The following is a 21,840-nucleotide window of genomic DNA, read 5'->3' as shown; positions in this document are numbered from 1 at the left end:
TACTTCTCAATTAGCTTTTATTATGAAACACAATGCTAGAAAAGACAAATAAAAAAACCAACATACCTATAGAAAAGAACTATCATAGATACAAATTAATATACAGATCGCTCCTGAAAGAGGTGCTTGTCATAAGACAGTTACAGCAGCAGTCTCTCTTCAGTTGCCATTTTTTGTGAGAAAGACACCATAATTCTGTGCTTATAGTAGCTTTTGTATACAAAACAACTACTAACCATGTTGGCTCTTTTGTAGCTTGAGACAATTCTGCAGATGCCAAGTGGGCCTGATTCTTTCACATACAATTAAGTCAATGCAGTTGGTACTGTAAGAAGAATGTTCACTAGTCTCTGTCACAGAGTCACTGGGCCAAGGTGCTGGAACTACTCTATACAAAGTCAGTCAGGACTGTGGTGTAACATGCCTCCTCTCTCTCTCTGAGCATATCATCACCAGGGCAAGAAGCTATACCGCTTTGACCTTCCTGGGTTTTACCTTAGTGCACTCAACATCCCCCTCCCCTTTGCTTCATGCTGCACATCCCCTTGGGTGGGGCTCCTGCTGAAGCCAGAGGCCCCTGCACCCCAATTCCTGTAGGCATCAGTGACTCGCAGCTAACATGTAGAACAGGTTTATTAGTTGACAGGAACATAGCATAGAACAGAGCTTGCTATCTTAGAAATCAGTGACTCAGCCAAGTCCATCAGTGACTTCCTGGAAGCCTAGGCTTGAGGGCCTGGACTTCTGTTCCAGTCCCTGAAGCAGATGGCCTCTGACACACCTGTTGTTCTTCCTTGTCTTTATCCTGCTTCCTGGGCAAAAGGTGTCACCTAGTCACAGCCCCCTCCTGGGTCTCAGGTTATAAAGGTCACTGCCATAGTATAGGTGCAGACTGCTGGGCAGCCTCACCTGCTCCAAGGGCCTGAGCAATCCTCACTTCCTACTACTGAAATATTGGTGCAGTACATGGAAACTGAGGTACACATGGTATTAGTATATGACAGTGATGGGGTGGTTATGGAGCTCAAGTGGGGCATGATTCTCTGGTAGTACCCTGCCCTCCCAGTAAAGGCCTGGACCTGTTTCTTAAGTGAGGGAGCAGGCCAATCTCTGATAACCTCCACCTTGGCTGGCTATGGCTTTAGGCAGCTGCTCAGGTATAATACCGCTACCACCCCACCTGTACTTGCTAGCTTTTGTGGTCAGTCCTGCATCCTGGAGCTGGTCCAGCACTTTGTGACACATCTGGCTAAAAACACATATCAATATACATCAGGGCAAAATTCTCCATTCCCTCGAGTAACTGGTACACCATGCACTTGAAGGGTGCAGATGCCCCCCCCTTTAGGCCAAAAGGTAGGACCAAGAACTCTCCTAGCTCCAGTGGGGTGATAAAAGCAGATTTCAGCCTGGCACCTGGATCCAAAGTCACTTGCTAGTAACAGTAGGTGAGATAACACTGCCTACCCCCTCCCCAATGTGCCTACGGGCTCATCAGGCCTAGGCATGAGGTTTGTATCGAACTTGGTGATGGCATTAAGCTTGCAGTAGTCCACACAAAACCAGATTCACCCATCTTTGGGACCCAACACTTTGGGAGAGGTCCAAGGGCCGGAGGAGCCCCTAAAGCCAGTATGTCCTTGACCTCTTGGTTCTGGGCTGTTTTCCCTATGACCCAGAATGGTGAGCATCTTACAGGAGGGTGAGCTCTTGTCTCCACCCAGGACAGCCAGGTTAATGATCTCAGGCCAGTTGGGGAACAGCTGTTGGTAGGAATGCAGCAACTGCTGAGTAAGGGCTAGCTGGTGAGAGAGGGGAATTGATCCCAGTGATGATCCAGCCCATCTCGGGGAATAGATCCACAAAGGGATCATCTTCCTACTCCTCCCACTGGTTAGTACCAAATTCTCCCTGTCAGAGTAAGGCTTCATCATGTCGACATGGTATACCTGGTGGCTGAGAGCCCTGTTAAACAATGCCACCACATAGTGCACCTACTTCAGCTGCTTGATGACCTTAAAGGGCCCAGCCCAGGCAATTTATTCTTTACAATGAGAACTATCATCTGGTCCCCAGTGGCATAAGAGTGGGCATGCGCAGAGTAGTTGTGCCAGAGCTTCTCCTTCCCTCAGGCCTTGGTCAAGTCCATGAAGTCAGCAAGCTTTTCCCAGAAAATCAGTACATGCTCCACCACTGATTCTCCATCAAGGGAGGCCTTCCTCTCCCATTCATCCTTCATCAAGTCCAAGGGATCCCTCACTCTCCCATACAGCAACTCATAAGGTGAGAACGCTATAGATTCCTGGGACACTGCTCAGTACACGAACAGCAAGTGGGGTAAATACTTAGCCCAAGCCTGCAGGTGCTGGCTCATAAAAGTCTTCATCATCTTCAGAGGCCCACTGAATCTCTCCCGCAGCCCGCTGGTGTGAGGATGCCAAAGTGCAGGTGTGTTAGACCCCACCCCTCTCTCACAAGTACCGGAGCACCGTTGACAGGAAATGGGAACCATGGTCTGTAAGGACCGACTTGGGGAACCCCTCTCTGCTGAAAATGGTCAGCAGCACATCTGCCAGTGTCTGCCTCTGCATAGCAAGTAGCAAAAATCTACCACCCCCAGAATGTTTTTTTCTCTCCATCCAAGTCACTTTGCTGAGGGCCACACTGTGTCCACAGCCACTTTCTGAAAAAGATCCTCTATGATGGGCAGGGGCCTCAAAGGTGCTTTTCTATTGTCCTGGGTCTTACACACCTCTGGCAGGGGGTGCAGGACCTGCAGTACTGTTGGACAGCATCAAAGCCTCCAGGCCAGTAAAAGTTCTATAGCAGCCTCTGGTGCGCTGGATTCCCTGGTGTCCCAATAGAGGGACATCATGGGCCAGATACAGTACCCTGGGGTGGTACTTCTGGGTGCTCTACAAGCTGCCTCCTGATCCCCCGCTGTTCCACTTCCCCTGGGGGAGCCCATTCCCAGAACATGAATCCCTTCTCCCAGCAGAATCCTTCCCAGCAGCTTGCTGCAATTAATAAGTTCCCTCAGCTTCTCTAAGGAGGGATCCTGCTGCAGCTTGACCTGGAATTCAGTGGCTGGGGAAGGGATGGGGACTAGCTCCCTCTCACTATCTGGGCCCAAGGCCGCAGCCCCACCAAGTCCTGTCCCTGGTGGCTCCCTTCCTGCCAGGGTAGGGCCATGCAGCTCCTGTGGGATACCCTCCCCCGTGTCAGGGTAGATTGCCCCACTGGCTCTGGCTACTTGTAATGACTAGGGCCTTCTGGGGGCCACCTGACTAATCTGCCAGGTCACGCGCCACAACACCTCAGCTGGTGACTGCTAGTGCACCCCCACATCTTTGAGGCCCATCCATTTCAGACATACCCTCACCACAGGTACCTTAAATAGGGACCCACCTACCTCCATCAGGCTCAGGTAGGTATTGGGACCACCTGGTCTGGGGTCACCCCCTAGGGCCAGGCCAGTACTACTTGAGTGCCCATGTCCCAATACCCAGTGATCTGCTTCCCAGCCACGTGCAGGGAAAGGAGGCCCTTGCTCCTCAGGGGCCATCCTGCACCGACCCTGTAAATTGAAAACTTTGAATCCAGAGCATCAAGCCTCCTGAAGGAGCTGGCTGGGGAGATGCCTCACTCTTGAGCCATTGCTAAACTTCCAGCCCCTCCTCTGGCTGAGCTCCCACCCAGTTAACCCTTTGATGGCTCGGTTTGCTCATCCTGTCCCTGACCTTTTGGCACCAGGTCCATCTGTGGCTCTTCTGCCTCTGTTAATTATACCTCGTGTCCCATTAGTCCTCGGGAGACAGTTGGTCAGCTCTGGTATTGGCTGTGCCTCTCAGGAAGAATTTAGCTAAGTCTTCTTTCTGGGGAGGCCTTGGGTGATTCTCCCTCTGTACTGATGTGGGCCTATCACCCTGGGATTCCATTCCATAGCAGCAACCCTGCATGGCCAGGTCCTTCGACCGCTCATCCACCAGCTACATCCTCAGGCTGGGGGACAGAGTTCATCTAGTCACTCCAGCCCCACCAGTTCAATCATGTCCTCCTTGGTTTGGGCCCCAGCCCCAGTCACGCACTTGGGTATATTCCCCCATCAGGGTGGCCAGTTCCAGATAAGTCATCCTCTGAGTCTTCGCATACTCCAGAACCTTTTCCTGTACGCCTCCCGGGTCAGCTCAAACTTGCATAGCAGGGCTTGTTTGAACAGTTCATAGCCTCCTGCTTCCACCCCATCCCTATCGCCTTGGGACCTAGTAATGGGGTGAGATGCCGAAGCCTGTCTGCAGGGTCAACCTGGTCCACATTGCAGGCCTTCTCAAAGGCAGTGAGGAAAGCATCTATATCATCCCCCTTCCTTAAACTGAGGCAGCACTTTTATATCAGAGTTCTCTGGGGGCTTAGCTACCCCGGGCCCATCCCCACGCACGATGGTAGGGGTCTCTCTGCTTTTCAGCTCCGCCATCACCAATTCAGGCTGCCTCTGTTTCTCACGGTCCTCCGGTTCCTTCTCATGGTCCTCCAGCTCTTTCAGTTCCAGTTCCATTTCCAACTCTAACCGTCTCAGCTCCACCAATGGGGAACCTACCCCTGCTTGTCGGGTGCACGGGTGCTGGGATCGCCTGGCTGCTTTCAGTGCCTCCCAGTGGCCCTGGTTGGGTTGGTGGCTGGGGTAACCCCTGAGGCTGCCTGGCTGCTCCCAGCCTCTCTTATGGCCCCAGCTGGGTCAGGAACCAGCTCCTTAGAGCGATGATTCTCCAACTAAGCAATTAGTTGTGTCTTGGTGAATCTTCCAGTTCACAGCCCTCTCCCTCAGCACAGCTCTAGTGTTCTTAAGGAGATGGTTATAAGCCATCCTTTCGCAGTTCTCAAGTTGCCAGGGACTCACAGGGTGATGCTCTCGCAGCTCCTCACTGTCCCTGGGAGAACCCCTTCAGTGCGACAGCCCTTTTCAGGAGTCCATTCTCTCTCAGGGTTAAGCCATAGGCTCCTCCATCCCCTAGAACCACACTTCTCTGAGCCGCTAGCATGCCTGTCTCTCACTAATCCCTCTTTGTTTTACTGCTCCCCAGTCACTTACTGCAGAATGCTTTGTCCATGGCGTGCAGCTCATCCCACCTCTGCCACCTGTTGTCATGGAGCCAATGCTCTGGAACTACTCCATACGAAGCCAGTCAGGACTGTGGTGTAGCATGCCTCCTCTCTCTGAGCATATTGTCACCAGGGCAAGAAGCTTACACAGCTTCGACCTTCTTGGGTCTGACTTCAGACCATTCAGTATCCCCTTCCTCCCATGTGCTTCCCGCAGCGTGTCTCGGGTGAGGCTCACGGGAGAGCCAGAGGGCACTGCACCCCAACTCCTGCAGTCAGCAGTGACTCTCAGCCAGCATGCAGAACAGAAGGTTTATTAGTTGACAGGAACACAGCATAGATCAGAGCTTGCTATCACAGAAATCAGTGACTTTTAGCCAAGTCCATCTTGGGAAGTCCTGAGCCAGACAGTCTGGACTCCTCCTCTTCCAGGTGGCCCAACTTCTAATGAGCTGACCTCTGACACATCAGCTGCTCCTCCTCCTCCTCTTTGTCCTGCTTCCCGGGCAAAAAGGTGTCACCTGGTCACAACCCCTCCCAGGTCTCAGGTTACAAAGGGCACTGCCATAGCATAGGTGCAGACTGCTGGGCAGCCTCACCTGCCCTGAGGGCCTCAGCAAAAATCACACACCAAATTCTCACCACCGAAATATTGGTACAGTACACAGGAAAACTGAGGCACACACAATATTAGTATATGACAGTAAGAAACATAGGGTGACCAGACAGCAAGTGTGAAAAATCAGGATGGAGGTGGGGGGTAATCGGAGCCTATATAAGAAAAAGACCCCAAAATAGCGACTGTCCCTATAAAATCAGGACATCTGGTCACCCTAGACTCACATGTAACATCACAAGATGAATAAAACCCAACTTCGTCACAGTCTCTTGACTGAAGTAACTTCACTGGACATAGCATAGCCCTGTTAGTCTGGATCTGTAAAAGCAGCAAAGAGTCCTGTAGCATCTTATAGACTAACAGAATGTTTTGGAGCTGGACAGAGTTTTGGAACCATCAACATAGGATGCATACAGGTTGGTGTCAGCTGAAAGTGGGTAGGCAGAGTTCCTCCTTTATGTGTTTTACCCAAGCTGCTGAGGCCATGCCTGGATGGGAGGGAGGGGTGAAGCTAGGTCTACCATTAATATTTTGGGGGGAAATCTCCCACCCTAACAGCAGCTCAGAAAGTACCAGTGCTGGGAGGCTTAGCAGGTATAGGCTGCCAGTGTCTACTGGCATTTTTACTCTCACAACTATGTACGAGCTGGAGAATGGCTCTGCTCCATACATAGTGTTTCATAGTATAGAGGCAAAAGCCAGCATGCACATAATCTCTTTGTAGGCAAAAAGCCAAGGACTGAAAAGCGCCATAGAATCTCTACAAAGGCAATATCCAGAATACTACTATGCTTTTTCACCTTCACTGTTAGGGGGTGTGAACAATACTCCAAACAATTCCCTTATGTATAATTGGAGACAATGTTTTTTTTTTTTTACACTAAAGCGTTTCTCTGATAGGGAGTTGCTGTCTCATTGAGTGCCTTTATTCCAGTCTAAACTTTTATCTATTACGAACAAGTGAAGCAATGTAAATCCACACAGAGAGAACATTTTTGGGATAAGCATGGATGTATACTGCTAGAGCAAATTCTGCATTTGAAACATCGATGGTATGGACTCCAGTACTATGCACAGCTTCTATTAAAGGTTTCACTTCAGAAAATGGCATATGAATAGGAAATCCAGAAACCTGAGGAATTTAAGGAAAAAAATCATTAGCGATAGTGACTGTTTCTCTTTCATTAATTGAGGTATAGAATCAGATTATAAAGAGCTTTACACCAGGTACAGAAAGTAAAAAAAGCTACAGCAATTATGGTTACTACCTGTAATTTCACAGTGGACGCAAGTTCAGCTTTTCTTTTAAGAGCACTTATTACTGGACTGAGGCGAGATTATTACATGCTGAATAACCTGCCTACTTCACATTAAAATTAATGCCCCCTCTCCAACTTTAAACTATGTTTAAGCAATGCACCGCTTCCTCAATGGATGTTTAATTCCTGTCAGCCCTTTGGCCCTACTCAGACCGGCCCACTGCCTCTACTGTGGCCACCCATCTGCACCTGCTTTCTTCTAGAGAACCAATCAGTTAGTGGTGATGGCTTGTCCCTGAGCCCTACTTGTCTGCTGCTGCCCCGCACTCCAGCTACAACATCCCCAAACTGTACAACAACTGCAGGGTCAATTTCTAATTCAATATGCCACCTCCATAGCTGCCAACTGAATATGGTACAATATGATTGAAAGCAATAAAAGCAATAGTGCATATTGGCAACCAACAGAGCCACGCACTAACAGGAACCCTGAACCAGCACTGGTTAGTCTCACAAACCTTTCGAATGAAATGATTTGTCAACTGGTTATCATGCATCTGAATTTACAAGATGTCGGGGCCAGATGATTTCTTCCCTCACAGCTGCTAGAGCAGAGTGCACGTGGGTACGGTGATCCTGAGTTGAGAGATGGGAATGCTGTCTCTGCAGCATTTGTACCCACTTGCTGGTACTGTACAGAAGTTCCTTTGTCAGAGCTCTCAGATGTTGGAGCTTGGAGGGGTGCATGCTGGGGTAGAGTCACACTCTGTCATTGTAACCGAGAAGTTGACAGTGCTGCAGTCAGCCATCTTGTATGTTCAGTCACTGCCATTTAAAAACCAAACATCACATACCTACAAATAATGTTTAGGACCCTGAGAGGCAAGACCCTGCAGCTGCATGCTTGCAGTTCTGCTATCTAAACGGTTTGGACAGCCAACCTTAGGTTTAGATGCCTCTGACATTTTATTATTGTTATGACGAGAAACACTTTGCTAATAAGAATAATGAATTGTTATTGGCTGTTGTAGGAAAACTGTTAGCCTGTTAGGGGCTATTATGAGTTATGTGCTTCGTTTAAAAAACTATCAAAAGTTTAGTGAGAAACTGCTTTGGAGCAGTCTGAGGAAGCTCTTTGGGCAAAATTCCCCATCAGCAAAACAAAACAAAGGGCCTCTCAAAGCCGGGCTAATAATCATTTAAAACCATTTCAAACTTGAATAAATAAAAATTTTCCAGAGCAGTGGAAAGAATCTCAACTTCAGCTCTAGGAGAACAGAATTGCCTAAATTCATTAGGGCTGGTTAGGCTTTTTTTGCTGCCTTCTAAAGCATTTACTATTGGCTGGTCTTGTACCAAAGGCGTAGCACCATGTGACAATTCTTTGGATACTAGGTGACTCTCTGTTAATTAAACATCAGGGATTTGATTTACTAATGTAATATTGGACTGTGAGGAACATCTACTAGTTTCATTACACAAGCTCTACATGGGCGTTCATTATAGTACCCTGTAATCTCCCAGCTGTTTTTGCAGTTCTGCCTGGTGGTCATCTTCTACAGCTTTTCCTTGGAACTGTTCCAGGAGAGGCAGGAAATGACGGAGCGTGGAGGTACAGTATCTGTTCCAACGAGTTAGATGCCTTGGCCTCCACTCCATAATCTTCTCTTTCAGTATCTTTTCGATCCTGCAGTAAAATATAGCTACTTGTTATAATTGCCTTACTGGTTGACTGTTCAGGGTGTGATTCTGGCTTCACAATTTTGGATGACTCACTCAGAAAACAGAACTCAACCTTATTTTTCTAGACACGCTACCCAGGTTGTAGAAAGCATTGGGGTAATAAGTTCTGCACTGTTCTCAAAGCAGTTCAAAGATTAACACAACAGCAGTAATGCCACAGTGTTCTGATTTACAGGAAACCCTCCAAAAATCACATGCTGGAGGACTGATTTTTAAGATCTCCGTGTGGCACTTGAACTTTTAATTCTTATTCTTGCAGTACATAGGTACAGTGAAGGGAGAGCCCACTCCTGGCTAAAAGGATCAAAAAGCCACTCTGAGCATGCCTGATGGAGTGCCCGAGAAGTAGTTACACTTTTCCAATTCCAGCTCCTTACACTCTAGACTGGATGAGAAAGGTCACTGAATGTTCCATTCTTTGGTGGTGAATCAGACTGTGGAGCTGCTGCTGCTGCTGCTCACAGTGTTTAGTGGAGTTACAGAGACATTTATAGAGGGAAAGTTACCTGCCCTGCAGTTCTAATGCAGCAGCCTTGTCTATATGCTGGTAAATTAATTCTTCAGGCTAATAAAAAAAAGAATTGATTAAACATTACTTGGAATATAAGACTTCTTGTTATCAGAGATGAAAACAGGACCACATTCTCCTTTCATGTGGGTTCACACCAGTTATTCCTGATTAACAAGGGCGTGAATGAGATCAAAATTAGGTCCACAGTGTTTCACAATGTACTACATGACAACAGAAAAATGAATTACTGAAAAACAACATTTGGAAGTTAGAATTTTGTACACAAAGTTATTCTGTCCCATCTGACAGTAGGTGTCAACCATGGATGTTTGTATGCTTGATTAGTTAAAGAGTGCGCGCTTGGGGTCGGACGTGGCCTGTTCATACTTTAAAGACAAATTTGACATTTTCCTTAGATTTCAGAGACTATATTATTTGGATTTCACTTGCGACTCAGCTAACAGAGAAATGTCACAAATCATATTTGGCTTCAGGACAAGAGAGATTCATCCATTCTGAATGAAACTAGATCAGTTATAAAATACTGTCACTTGATATATTGTCCTGTAGACTCCTGAGGGAATTCTGCACTAAAGTATAAAATACTGTGCACAGAATTTTAAAAAATTCTGCATATTTTATTTGTCAATATATAAATGCAGAGGCTCCAGCATGGCAGTAGGAGCACAAGCTACTGGCTGCACAGAGGTGAGAGAGCACCCAGCCATCCTCCCCTGTACATGGACTCAGCAGTGAGGCTGCACCCAACCGTGACACAGTGCAAGGGCCGGGCCTGCCCCAGAAACACCCTGGGGTCCTGCTCCTCTGGGCCAGTTGCACCAACATAGCAAGCAAGAGAGACAAAGTCTCATAGGCATTCCCAGCCCTAGTCCCCTCTCAGGTGTGGGATGAGAGGGTTCAGTGTGGGGCAATTTGGGTGCGGGGAAGATCTGGATGTGCAGGCTTGTTAGGCAGGTGCGGGGTTCCAGATGCAGGAGGAGTGGGACTCGTTAGGGGGGTTCAGCAGGGGAGAGTCTGAGTGCGGAGGGAGTCGGGGGGGGTGGGTCTGGGTGCTGGGGGAGTGGTGGGGTGGAGGTCTGGGTGCAGCTGGTTGGGGCTCAGTGGGATGGGCAAGTGCTGGGGAGCTCATTATGGTGGGGGTTCAAGTGTGGGGGGGATGATTGGGGGATGGTCTGGGTGCCAGGGTGGGGGTCCAGATGTAGGGAGTGAGGCTTGGCAGAATGGGTGCAGGGTTCTGGGTTCACCAGGGGGTCTGAGTATGGGGGGATCCAGCTGCATGGGAGTTGGACTCCCCATACGGTGTCCCCTCCCCCCCCATGGCTGAGGAGCAATGGGGGCAGTAAGCTGGGTGTGTGCGTGCAGGTTTCTGGGAGTGGGTCTGATTCTGCTCCAGTTCTAGCTGTTCCTTGCATCCTCCTCTGCCCCAATCCAGCTGGCACTAGCAGCTAAGCCTGGCACAGCGTAAGTGCCACAGGCCAGGGTGTCTCCATCCCACAGTGATTTACCTCTATGGCAGCTGCTCCAGGTGCCTGAAACTACAAACCCACATTGCTGGGGAGGGGCACGTGACCACTTTTGCAGTTTCCCTTTGTTTCCCTGTCAGAAGTCATTTTTGTGCAAGGAAGCAAAGAAATCTGCAGGGGACATGAATTCTGTGTGTGCACAATGGCCCAAAATTCACCCAGGAGTAAGTCTGTAAAGACCTAATTATTAAAGAGGTGTAGTTGGCCTGCTGAACTAACATAATAATAATAATAATGATAACAATAAGTAGCTTACCCTTAAAGTGCAAGATAAAGACTTACACTCTAAATGAGAGAAAAACTGCATATGGTGAATGAAGATTTCATGTCACACCTTCCATCCCTTAAAATATTCTAGTAATTGTTTTAAACTACAAAATGAATCTTAAGTAGGTACAATAATACCTGAACACTTGAGAGACCAGGGTATGGTAAGCTTTGTGAAAAGAAAGATTTCCATAATTTGGGTTTGCTGATGTCAAAATTTATCCTTACTGGGGAATCATATTGTTGGATATTAAACCAGATCTAAAAGAGAAGAACTTTGTTAACAGCAACAGCTTACACTATGTATCACATCTTTTCAATGCAAAGGTAAAATACAGGTCTTCGCTACATTCCAGAGCTACAGTAGGAGTTACCCATATAAATTCACATGAAACAAGAGCCTTCTTGTATATTCAATCTCACCTCAAGTCTCTTTATAAAGAATCTGATATGTTAATGTACGTTAATGTATGTTAATGTAATTGCAATCTATTACAGCACAGTTAACAAAAATCACAAATGTTTAACATGAAATACATGGCTTTCAATGCAAGATGTAACTATCAGAAAGGTATCATTGGGATGCCTTTTCATTATTATATAAATGATTTAGAACCTTAAATTTTCTCATTCACCCTTTGTTTTTAAATTTTAAAAGGTTAAAAATGAAGAGACCATATGATATAATACACAAAACTTCAAACAGCTGACTTTTCTGATACATTTTCCAGATATTCTTATACAAGTTTGTTATGTTTTGGACTGTCTGCATGCGTGTGTTTTAGATTTTGCACTTTAATGATGTTTTAAGTATCATAGGAACATATGAATTGCCAGACTGAATCAGATCAGTATTTCATCTAATCCAGTATCTGCTCTCCATCATGTCCAACACTAGACACGTCAGTGTAGGTACAAGAAGCCCTATAATGGAAAATTGCAGAATTATCTGACTATAAATGAAGCCCATCGCTTAGTGTCTGGCTTATATCCCTGGGTTTTTTAAGCAGGAAGATTTATATAAGTTTTTTTATCGTAGCTACTATAGCTGTAGGTGTTGATTCAGAAAAGATTATCCAGTCTTAGCCTCAGTGATGTACTGTAGCAATATTTTCCACAAGTTAATTATATGCTGTATAAAACAACTATTTCCTTGTAACATTTTAAAATTTGTTCCTTTTCAATTTCATTGACCATGCCCGTGTTTTTATATCAGAAAAGGTAAACGAGCATCTGCTACTAGTTAGATTATCCATTTATATAATGGCATTTTATTTTTCAATATAATTTTCTATCGCCATCTTTATCTATCCTAGTATTTTATTTGTTGTTTGACCATTGTTGCACATTGAGCAGAGGTTCTCACTGAGCTGTTCATGACAATGTCCAACACCATGTAGGAAGTTCCAGTTATTCCTTCCAGTGTGCATTACCTTAAATTTGTCAACACTGAATTTAATCTGCCAAAGTGCTGCACAATCACCTCCCTATGTTAAGTCTTTCTGAAGTTCCTCAGTTTTCACTAGTCTCGACTAACCTAAATCATTCTGTGTAGGGCTGTCAGGTGATTAAAAAAATTAATTGTGTTTAATCACACGATTAATTGCACTGTTAATAACAGAATACCATTTATTTAACTATTTTTGGATGTTTTCTACATTTTCAAATATATTGATTTCAATTACAACACAGAATACAAAGTGTACAGTGCTCACCTTATATTTATTTTTGATTACAAGTATTTGCACTGTAAAAAAAATATTTTTCAATTCACCTAATACAAGTACTGTAGTGCAATCCCTTTATCATGAAAGTTGAGCTTACAAATGTAGAATTATGTACAAAAAATAGCTGCATTCAAAAATAAAACAAATGTAAAATTTTACAGCCTACAAGTCCACTGAGTCCTACTTCTTATTCAGCCAATTGCTCAGACACACAAATCTGTTTACATTTTCAAGAGATAATGCTTCCTGCTTCTTGTTTACAATGTCACCTGAAGGTGAGAATAGGCTTTCTCATGGCACTGTTGTAGCTGGCATCATAAGATATTTACGTGCCAAATGCGCTAAAGATTCATACGTCCCTACATGCTTCAACCACCACTCTAGGGGACACATATCCATGCTGATGACAGGTTCTGCTTGATAATAATTCAAAGCAGTTGCCGCATGTTCATTTTCATCATCTGAGTCAGATACCACTAGCAGAAGTTTGTTTTTCTTTTTTGGTGGTTTGGGTTCTGTAGTTTCTGCATCGAGTGTTGCTTTTTTAAGACTTCTGAAAGCATGCTCCACGCCTCTCAGATTTTGGAAGGCACTTCAGATTCTTAAACCCTGGGTCGAGTGCTGTAGCTATCTTTAGAAATCTCACATTGGTATCATCTTTGCCTTTTGTTAAATCTGCAGTGAAAGTGTTCTTAAAATGAACAACATGTGGTGGGTGATCATCTGAGACTACTATAACATGAAATATATGGCAGAAGGCGGGTAAAATAGAGCAGGGGACATACAGTTCTCTCCCAAAAGAGTTCAGTCACAAATTTTATTAAAGCACTATTTTTTTAATGAGCGTCATCAGCATGGAAGCATGTCCTCTGGAATGGTGGCTGAAGAATGAAGCAGCATACAAATGTTTAGCATAATTGGCATATAAATACCTTGCAATGCCAGCTACAAAAGTGCCATGCAAATGCCTCTTCTCACTTTCTGATGATGTTGTAAGTAAGAAGAAGGCAGCATTATCACCTGTAAATGTAAACAAATTTGTTTGTCTTAGCCATTGCTGAACAAGAACTAGAACTGAGTGGACTTGTAGGCTCTGAAGTTTTACAATGTTTTGTTTTTGACTGCAGTTATGTAACAAAAAAAGATCTACATTTGTAAGTTGCACTTTCACGACAAAGAGATTGCACTACAGTACTTGTACGAGGTGAACTGAAAAAATACTATGTCTTTTGTTTATCATTTTTACAGCGCAAATATTTATAATAAAATATAATATACACTTTGATTTCAATTACAGAATACAATATATATGAAAATGTAGAAAAATATCTAAAACATTTAATAAATTTCTATTGGTATTCTATTAACAATGTGATTATTTTTTTTAATTAAATCCCAATGATTTTTTTAGTTAATCGCATGAGTTAACCGTAATTAATCGACAGCCCTAATTTTGTATCATCTGCCAATTTTGCCACCTCACTGTTCACATTGTAAAAAAATCAATAACTATATTAAACATTATTCCTATATAGAACCATGGGGGCCCACTGTTAACGTTTTGCAATGGTGAAAACTGATGAATTCTACTCTTTGTCAAAGTCTCAGCCAATTTCCAATTTATCACAATATTTATCTTTCACCTCATGACCAGTCTTCTCAAAAGCCTCTCATGATGGACTTTGTCAAAAGCTTTCTGAAAGTCCTCCAAATAAATTGTTATTCTGTTCTCTGTTATCCATTATTTTGTTAACATATTTGAAAATTGAGTAGTTTACAAGTCACAATTTCGCTTCGCAGAGCATGCTGATTTGCCTCTACCACATGCTGCTCTTCCTGCTGTTTGTCACAAAGTTAAGCAAATACATCAAGCAAGAGTAGGTAAATTAACTCCTACAATGCACAGTTTTTAGTTGGTTGGATTTTTTTGCTTGTGTATGCTATATTTATATAAGTATTTTATAATTTATGATCTGTTTAAACTAAAGTAAAAATCTGTTTTATACAACAGTTAAATCAGAACTTTTTAAGTTGCTGGAAACATAATTCAAGAATGTCATAAATCACTATTTGATAACATGACCCACTAATATAAAGTGTATTGGCACTGATACAGGAACTCCTGATCCACTAGGAAACAAGAAGTTAAGAGAGAGGATGACAAAGGTAAGCACCATTTTCTGTGTGTGCAAGAGGGTATGAGAGAGAGAAAGAAGATGGAAACACTTACATTATCGAAGCTAATCAAACAGCCCACACTTTGCAATGGACAGAAAGTATCAAACTGTCCATAACAACGTCCATTACTGGGATTCCAAATCACATACTGATTTTGCTCCCAAGTTAATACATATGCAGTTGTCCCCTAGGAAGAAAAAGATTGAAAAACATTTTTTAAAAGTTCTGCTAAGATAATATGTAATGTATTGTATTTTATTTGAAAGGCCAGTACCACTTTATTATCAAAGCCACAGACAAATTGCGCAATTGAACTATCTTTCTCTAGCTGGTTGGAGTAGTTTTCTTGAAACAGCCAACTCATCCAATTCAACCACCATAACCAATGTCCAAATAACTCTAAACCGCTAAAGTGGTGTGCAGTTTTCCTTTGGCTTAAATCAGAATTGCACAAATAACCCTTCCACTCCAGCACTTTAAAAACTAAAATAAAGAAGACATTTTCCTCTATATTTTCAAGTAAATGTAGTGCTGATTAAAGTTGTCATATTGAGAGCATAACAAATTGAAGTTCTCTGTTTAGCCAGAGAACAATCATGGCATACTCCACACTGCCCAGTTAGTGGGCCCGATCCTTGTGCTGGATGTCTGAGACTGAGAAACTAGTTAAGTCTCCACATTCACTCAAATTCCTAGCCTCCTTGCTGAGACTGTCAGCAGGAGTTTTATTAATTCCCTAGGAACTGGTCTGAGACCAACCAACTGATGCCACATAGGGTACTAATCAGCCTTCAGAGCAGTAATGTTTTTTGTAAGTACCAATTTGGGCCCGATTTGAATGAGTCTTACACAAATACACAAAGAAGTGCAGAGCTGAGGCTCAAACAAAGCTTTATAGCATGTGTACACCAGCATATAAAGTCACCAACTTTTAGGGGAACCCTACAATACCCTGGGCACAACACGGTAAATGATCAGGGAAGTTTTGGTATTAATTTTAACAGAGAGACTCTGCTCATAGTCTCTGTTACAGAGGCAGCTTCAAGTAAGGATCAGTAAGCATCCTTTTATAAGTTATTTGAAAAAAATGTTTCTCCAGTACGTAAAAAGTAGGTCGGTATGAAAGACTAATTAGCAGGGCAGCTGTGCTGCATATTGCATGATGCACATTTGGCAGCCCCATAGCTTCCCAGAGCCCTGCTGGAATTGCATGCATTCCAGCAGAGCTAAAGGAGCTTCTCTGCAATAATTCTACAGCCCCACCAAGCACTACTGGGTGGCCTCTTTATGTTCTCTTTTACTACTCCCTGCTTCTGCTGGATCCCAGCCAGATTAACAGTCAGCAAGAATGGGGAAGTGCTGACAGCATCAACAAGACAAAGAGCAAGGCAAGGCAGGACGAGGGCACTTGCCTTACCAATACCAGGCATCCCTCTGCTTTGCCACAAACCCCCATCCCCTGGCATGCACTCACATCCATAGAGAGCTGTCCCAGATACCCCTCTCCTTTACCTTTCCAGCACCCACCTCTCTCTCTCACACAGAGCTGCCTTAAATATCTCTTTTGCTTATCCCAACAGCAATCCTTCATACACAGCTAGTTGCCCCACTTCCCGATGACCCATGAACCCTACCTGGACTTTCTGGGTTTCAGCCCTTTCCATGGTAACATGGGCTGAATGTCCTGTTGGGCCTGTCATCATCAAGTTTTGACAAGATTAACTGGATTCTGAGTACTAGAATCTCTTCCTAATACTGCTATACTTGAGAAAAAACTAAAGGAGTGAAATTCTGGGAATGGATTTCCCCAAACTCAGTTTTGTAGCTCTGCTTATGTTGAGGACCTATGTTCTATGCTAATCAGTCTGAGGGGAGAATGCCTGTAATCTTCCTTCAGGGAGGCCCTCTAGGGCAGTTACAGATAGTTTGGCCATTGGCCTTGAAACCCGGTAGTAGTGCTGGTTGCTTAGAAATCCGAGCACTTTAGTGGGACAAACATGACCCATGCTGCTGAAGGAATTTAACTGCTTTAAGAATTAGAGGCCCTGAATCTCCAGTGCCTTTTACGTGGTGGAGACATTTATATGTGTGCAAAGTGACTTCCAAGAGGATTTACAGGTAGACAACAATGGTGAATAAGGACAATGGAGAATAGTTCCCACTACTCACACATGGAAGCATAGATCCAGGAGTGGGGATCTATAAGATTTATACTTAACTAATGGAGAAATAAGATCGAAGAATGTTTGATACCAGAACAGGGTTCCAGTGGCACCAATGTTTAAACCCACACCATCATTACTTTAAAATCATTTCTGCAAGAGAAAATTCAATCCATTTCTTGGAACATAATCATTTTTTACTTGTTTATGCTCCATTTATGTAAGCTTTGGGATATTATATTCACATTCAAATGAAACAAAACCTACTATCTTACCTCAGGAATAGCATTTCCAATTATCAGCCAGGCTTTTTTGCCCATAGAAAGGAAGTAATTACATAAAAGCACAGCATGCTCCTCCTCATCACCAGCCAGAAGATCAAGAAATTGCTGATTGAGAAACAAACAAATTTTACTATTTACAAATAAATTGGGATATAGTTAATAATTCTGTTCCTAACTGAAACATTTAAGAATCTTTCCTAATACACTGCAGCCAAAATTTTCCACTCAGATCGCCATTGTTTCACATGCAGAATGATTGAAGAATATGCAGTGGAGATCTGCAGAGTAGATTAGAGAATTTCACCATCAGAGTCAAATTCTGTCTACTGAGTCACACCGCAGATTTCCAGAAAATATTTTGAGATGCTATCAATATACTGCATGGCTAACCTATGATCCACAGGAATTCTATCACCTTCCAGATCCGTGTATGTCTGCTTGTGATGGTGAATGCCCAATGGAAGTAAAGTTTGGTTTAAAAAAAAAAGGGGGTATTTGTATAAAAAACCTGAGTCCTTTGTTATAATCTAATAAGCATATTGAACGTAAATTATTCTGGCCTTGAGGCTTGCAGTTCCTCAGATGTGTAGCCCGTAGGGAATAGTCTATGTGCATCTGTTAGCTAAACCCATACACAGACAGCATGCAACGATAATGTGAACATAACACATTTCCTGGAGAATTCTGAGACTATAAACCAATGAATGATTTAGAATGAGCAAGCCATGTTCAACTGTGACAGACCTAATCTTCCTCCAGTAATTTTCATGTTATTTCAAGGAAAACTGATCTTTGCTTTATACCACAATGTGAAAGTTTGAAAGACGTATGTATGTGTGTGTGTATATATATAGATATGTGTATATATATGTATTATAACTATAGTTGAGCATTACTCAAGTGTGAATTATAATTAAAAAATAATTTTAATGACAAGCTGGCATTGGAACATTTTACATTTCAAAGTTGCAATGTACCTTTAGAAAGTCAGTTTTACACATACAGAATGGGAAGAGACTGTCTAGGAAGGAGTATGGCAGAAAGAGATCTAGGGGTCATAGTAGACCACAAGCTTAATATGAGTCAACAGTGTGATACTGTTGCAAAAAAAGCAAACGTGATTCTGGGATGCATTAACAGGTGTGTTGTAAACAAGACACGAGAAGTCATTCTTCCGCTTTACTCTGTGCTGGTTAGGCCTCAGCTGGAGTATTGTGTCCAGTTCTGGGCACCGCATTTCAAGAAAGATGTGGAGAAATTGGAGAGGGTCCAGAGAAGAGCAACAAGAATGATTAAAGGTCTTGAGAACATGACCTATGAAGGAATGCTGAAGGAATTGGGTTTGTTTAGTTTGGAAAAGAGAAGACTGAGAGGGGACATGATAGCAGTTTTCAGGTATCTAAAAGGGTGTCATCAGGAGGAGGGAGAAAACTTGTTCACCTTAGCCTCCAATGATAGAACAAGAAGCAATGGGCTTAAACTGCAGCAAGGGAGATTTAGGTTGGACATTAGGAAAAAGTTCCTAACTGTCAGGGTAGTTAAACACTGGAATAGATTGCCTAGGGAAGTTGTGGAATCTCCATCTCTGGAGATATTTAAGAGTAGGTTAGATAAATGTCTATTAGGGATGGTCTAGACAATATTTGGTCCTGCCATGAGGGCAGGGGACTGGACTCGATGACCTCTCGAGGTCCCTTCCAGTCCTGGAGTCTATGAGTCTACTTCAGGGGTGGCCAACCTGTGGCTCCGGAGCCACGTGCGGCTCTTCAGAAGTTAATATGTGGCTCCTTATATAGGCACCGACTCCGGGGCTGGAGCTACAGGTGCCAAATTTCCAGTGTGTGTGGGGGGGTGCTCACTGCTCAACCCCTGGCTCTGCCACAGGCCCTACCCCCCACTCCACCCCTTCCTGCCCTCTTTCCCGAGCTTGTTGTGCCCTCGCTCCTCCCCTCTCTCCCCCAGAACCTCCTGTATGCCACGAAACAGTTGATAGGAGGTGCAGAGAGGGAGGGGGAGATGCTGATCGGTGGGGCTGCCGGTGGGTGGGAGGTGCTAGGAGCGGGGGTGGGAAAGCTGATGGGGGGGCTGCTGAGGTATTACTGTGGAGTTCTTTGGCAATGTACATTGGTAAATTCTGGCTCCTTCTTAGGCTCAGATTGGCCACCCCTGGTCTATATCATGAGGTTCAGCAAAATACATATATTTTACTCAGTTCTTCCAAAAACAGTGTTAAGTATCCCAACATTCAAATGGCAAAAGAATTAATCTCTAACTCGTGGGCTTCATAAGAATGTTGGCTATTAAGTTTAGGACTGAATTGGAAGGAGGGCCGTGTGGAAAACCAGACAGTAATCAGATAAAACGAGTACTACACTAAATCAAATGGTAAACTACAAAATGGGGAATAACTAGCATAGTAGTATGGCTGAAAAGGATCTGGGGGTTACGGTGAATCACAAATTGAACATGAGCCAAGAACGTGATGCAGTTGCAAAAGAGGCTAATATCATTCTGGGGATATATTAACACACGTGTTGTATGTAAGACATGGGAGGTAATTGTCCTGCTCTACTTGACACTGGTGAGGCCCCTTTAAGAAAGATGTGGCTAAACTGAGAGCTACAAAAATGATTAGAATACTTGACCTATGAGGAAAGGTTAAAAAAACTGAGTATGTTTAGTCTTGAGAAAAGAAGACTGAGGGGACTGGACCTGATAAGTCGTCAAATATGTTAAGGGGCTGTTATAAACAGAATGGTCATCAATTATTCTTCGTGTCTCCTGAAGGTAGACTTAATCTGCAGCATGCAAAATCTAGGTTAGATATTAATAAAAATCTTTCTACCTGTAAGTATAGGTAAGTACTGGAATACACTTCCAAGAGAGGTTGTGGAATCCCTATCACTGTCTAACCTGTTCTTTAAAACCTACAAACAGCTATCACGGAGATCAAGGTATACTTGGTCCTGCCTACTGTAAAATATTGATTAGGTAAAATTGAAATTGTCTCACAAAACCTTAAGAAAAGTTAATATTTGTAATTCTGCCATTGTTTTCTCTCCTAACAATGTATGAGAGGCTGGTTGAATATGAGAGTGCAGCTGACATTACAGGTGGTGGCCTTTTCCACACTAAGAAGAATTATGATGGTCCAGCTGAGTTAAGTGGAAAAAATACTGGACTTTATCAGGTTTCCCCACCCCCAGCTGTGATATTTTCTTTCCTTAATTTCAGTGGGCACTTTTTAATTCCTCCTGAATGCAGAAATGGGAACTGCTTATGGTATTCTTAGGTCCAATAGTTTACAGCCTATCAAGGTTAGAAACATTTTGGCTGATCTGTACAAATTATTTCAGGACAACACTTTTTCTTAGATCTTTGACAAAGAATCATTTCATTCTCTGAAACCATTGACAATATTGAAAATGTAAATAACTAGAAAGAAAAATAACTCTCAACAGAAGAGGAACAAGAAATTCTAGTCTTTACTTACATCTGATGTACTCCATAAATCACAGATTCCAGCAAATGACACACTATCTGGCAAGAAAGGAATCAAAGAAACATATCGAGCCACCAACTCCTACAAACAAAAATAAAGAAAAGAACATAGTCACATTCTCATTCACTATGTGGGATGAGAAAGGTATTATTTTTATTAGTGCTAACTAGATTGGAAACCTACTGCTGTTCCCACTAAAGTCAAGGGTAAAATACCCATTGACTTCACTTCAGCAGTAACAGGTCCCTTTTGTAAAGGCCTGAGCTGACTTTTTTGACTGGGAGTCAGATCAGAACCATAAACCATATGCACAGATTTTTGTTTCTTTAAAGTAAAATGCACATTTAAGTTTAACTAATAATTTTTTGATAAGCTACTGAACATTTATTTCTAATATTTATAGATAATTAGATATACTGACAATAATTATTCTGAGGCATAAGCTATATTTACAATTACATAGACATCTAATTGCTATTTTGCTGTTACATTCCTCTTTTGCTGTTACATACTCATTCAGAAATTCAAGGTTTCTAATACTGAGAACAACAATTTTGAAAACTGTTCTCCCAAGTTCCACTATTAGACCATGTCTAAGCTTTGGATGAGATTCAAGTCTTAGGCCATGTCCACAATAGGAAATCGGTGTTTTTAACACGTGACAAGTTCCTAGGGAAGAAAAAGCCTTAAGATGAAAAAAATGAAGCAGCAAGGCATTTGGCTCACTTTCGTGATTAATAAAAAATGCAAAGTTCATGGAAAGTTCTAATTTAATTCAGGATATATCTGACCTTGTTATTTTAAGGCTTTTATTACTGTTTTAACTCAAAATTTTTTAACTGAAATATATTTGGTACCACTCCAAATCCTACACTGATTTCAGATCGATTTAAAAGTAAAGTGATATTTTTTACTCTGAATTATCTTGTTTTGAACAGTATGGA

At 43.0% G+C, this 21,840-nt stretch overlaps 1 protein-coding gene across 5 annotated transcripts in view; it reads right to left on the bottom strand.

Moving 5' to 3' along the window:
- CC2D2A (coiled-coil and C2 domain containing 2A) overlaps nucleotides 1-21,840 on the bottom strand; it is a 158,014-nt gene continuing 136,174 nt past the window's right edge. For all 5 annotated transcript variants that reach the window (XM_030563106.1, XM_030563108.1, XM_030563107.1 and 2 more), the window contains 7 exons: nucleotides 20,888-20,977; nucleotides 17,386-17,499; nucleotides 15,001-15,135; nucleotides 11,182-11,304; nucleotides 9,228-9,286; nucleotides 8,488-8,665; nucleotides 1-6,851 (listed from right to left, as the gene is read on the bottom strand). In XM_030563106.1, coding sequence (XP_030418966.1) covers nucleotides 6,663-6,851; nucleotides 8,488-8,665; nucleotides 9,228-9,286; nucleotides 11,182-11,304; nucleotides 15,001-15,135; nucleotides 17,386-17,499; nucleotides 20,888-20,977 — 888 coding nt within the window. In that variant the 3' untranslated portion in view covers nucleotides 1-6,662. The remainder of the gene's footprint in view (nucleotides 6,852-8,487; nucleotides 8,666-9,227; nucleotides 9,287-11,181; nucleotides 11,305-15,000; nucleotides 15,136-17,385; nucleotides 17,500-20,887; nucleotides 20,978-21,840) is intronic.

The sequence above is a fragment of the Gopherus evgoodei genome, chromosome 5 (assembly GCF_007399415.2).
Source record: "Gopherus evgoodei ecotype Sinaloan lineage chromosome 5, rGopEvg1_v1.p, whole genome shotgun sequence".
Taxonomy (NCBI): Eukaryota; Metazoa; Chordata; order Testudines; family Testudinidae; genus Gopherus; species Gopherus evgoodei.
This window is presented reverse-complemented; position numbering and strand designations above follow the sequence as displayed.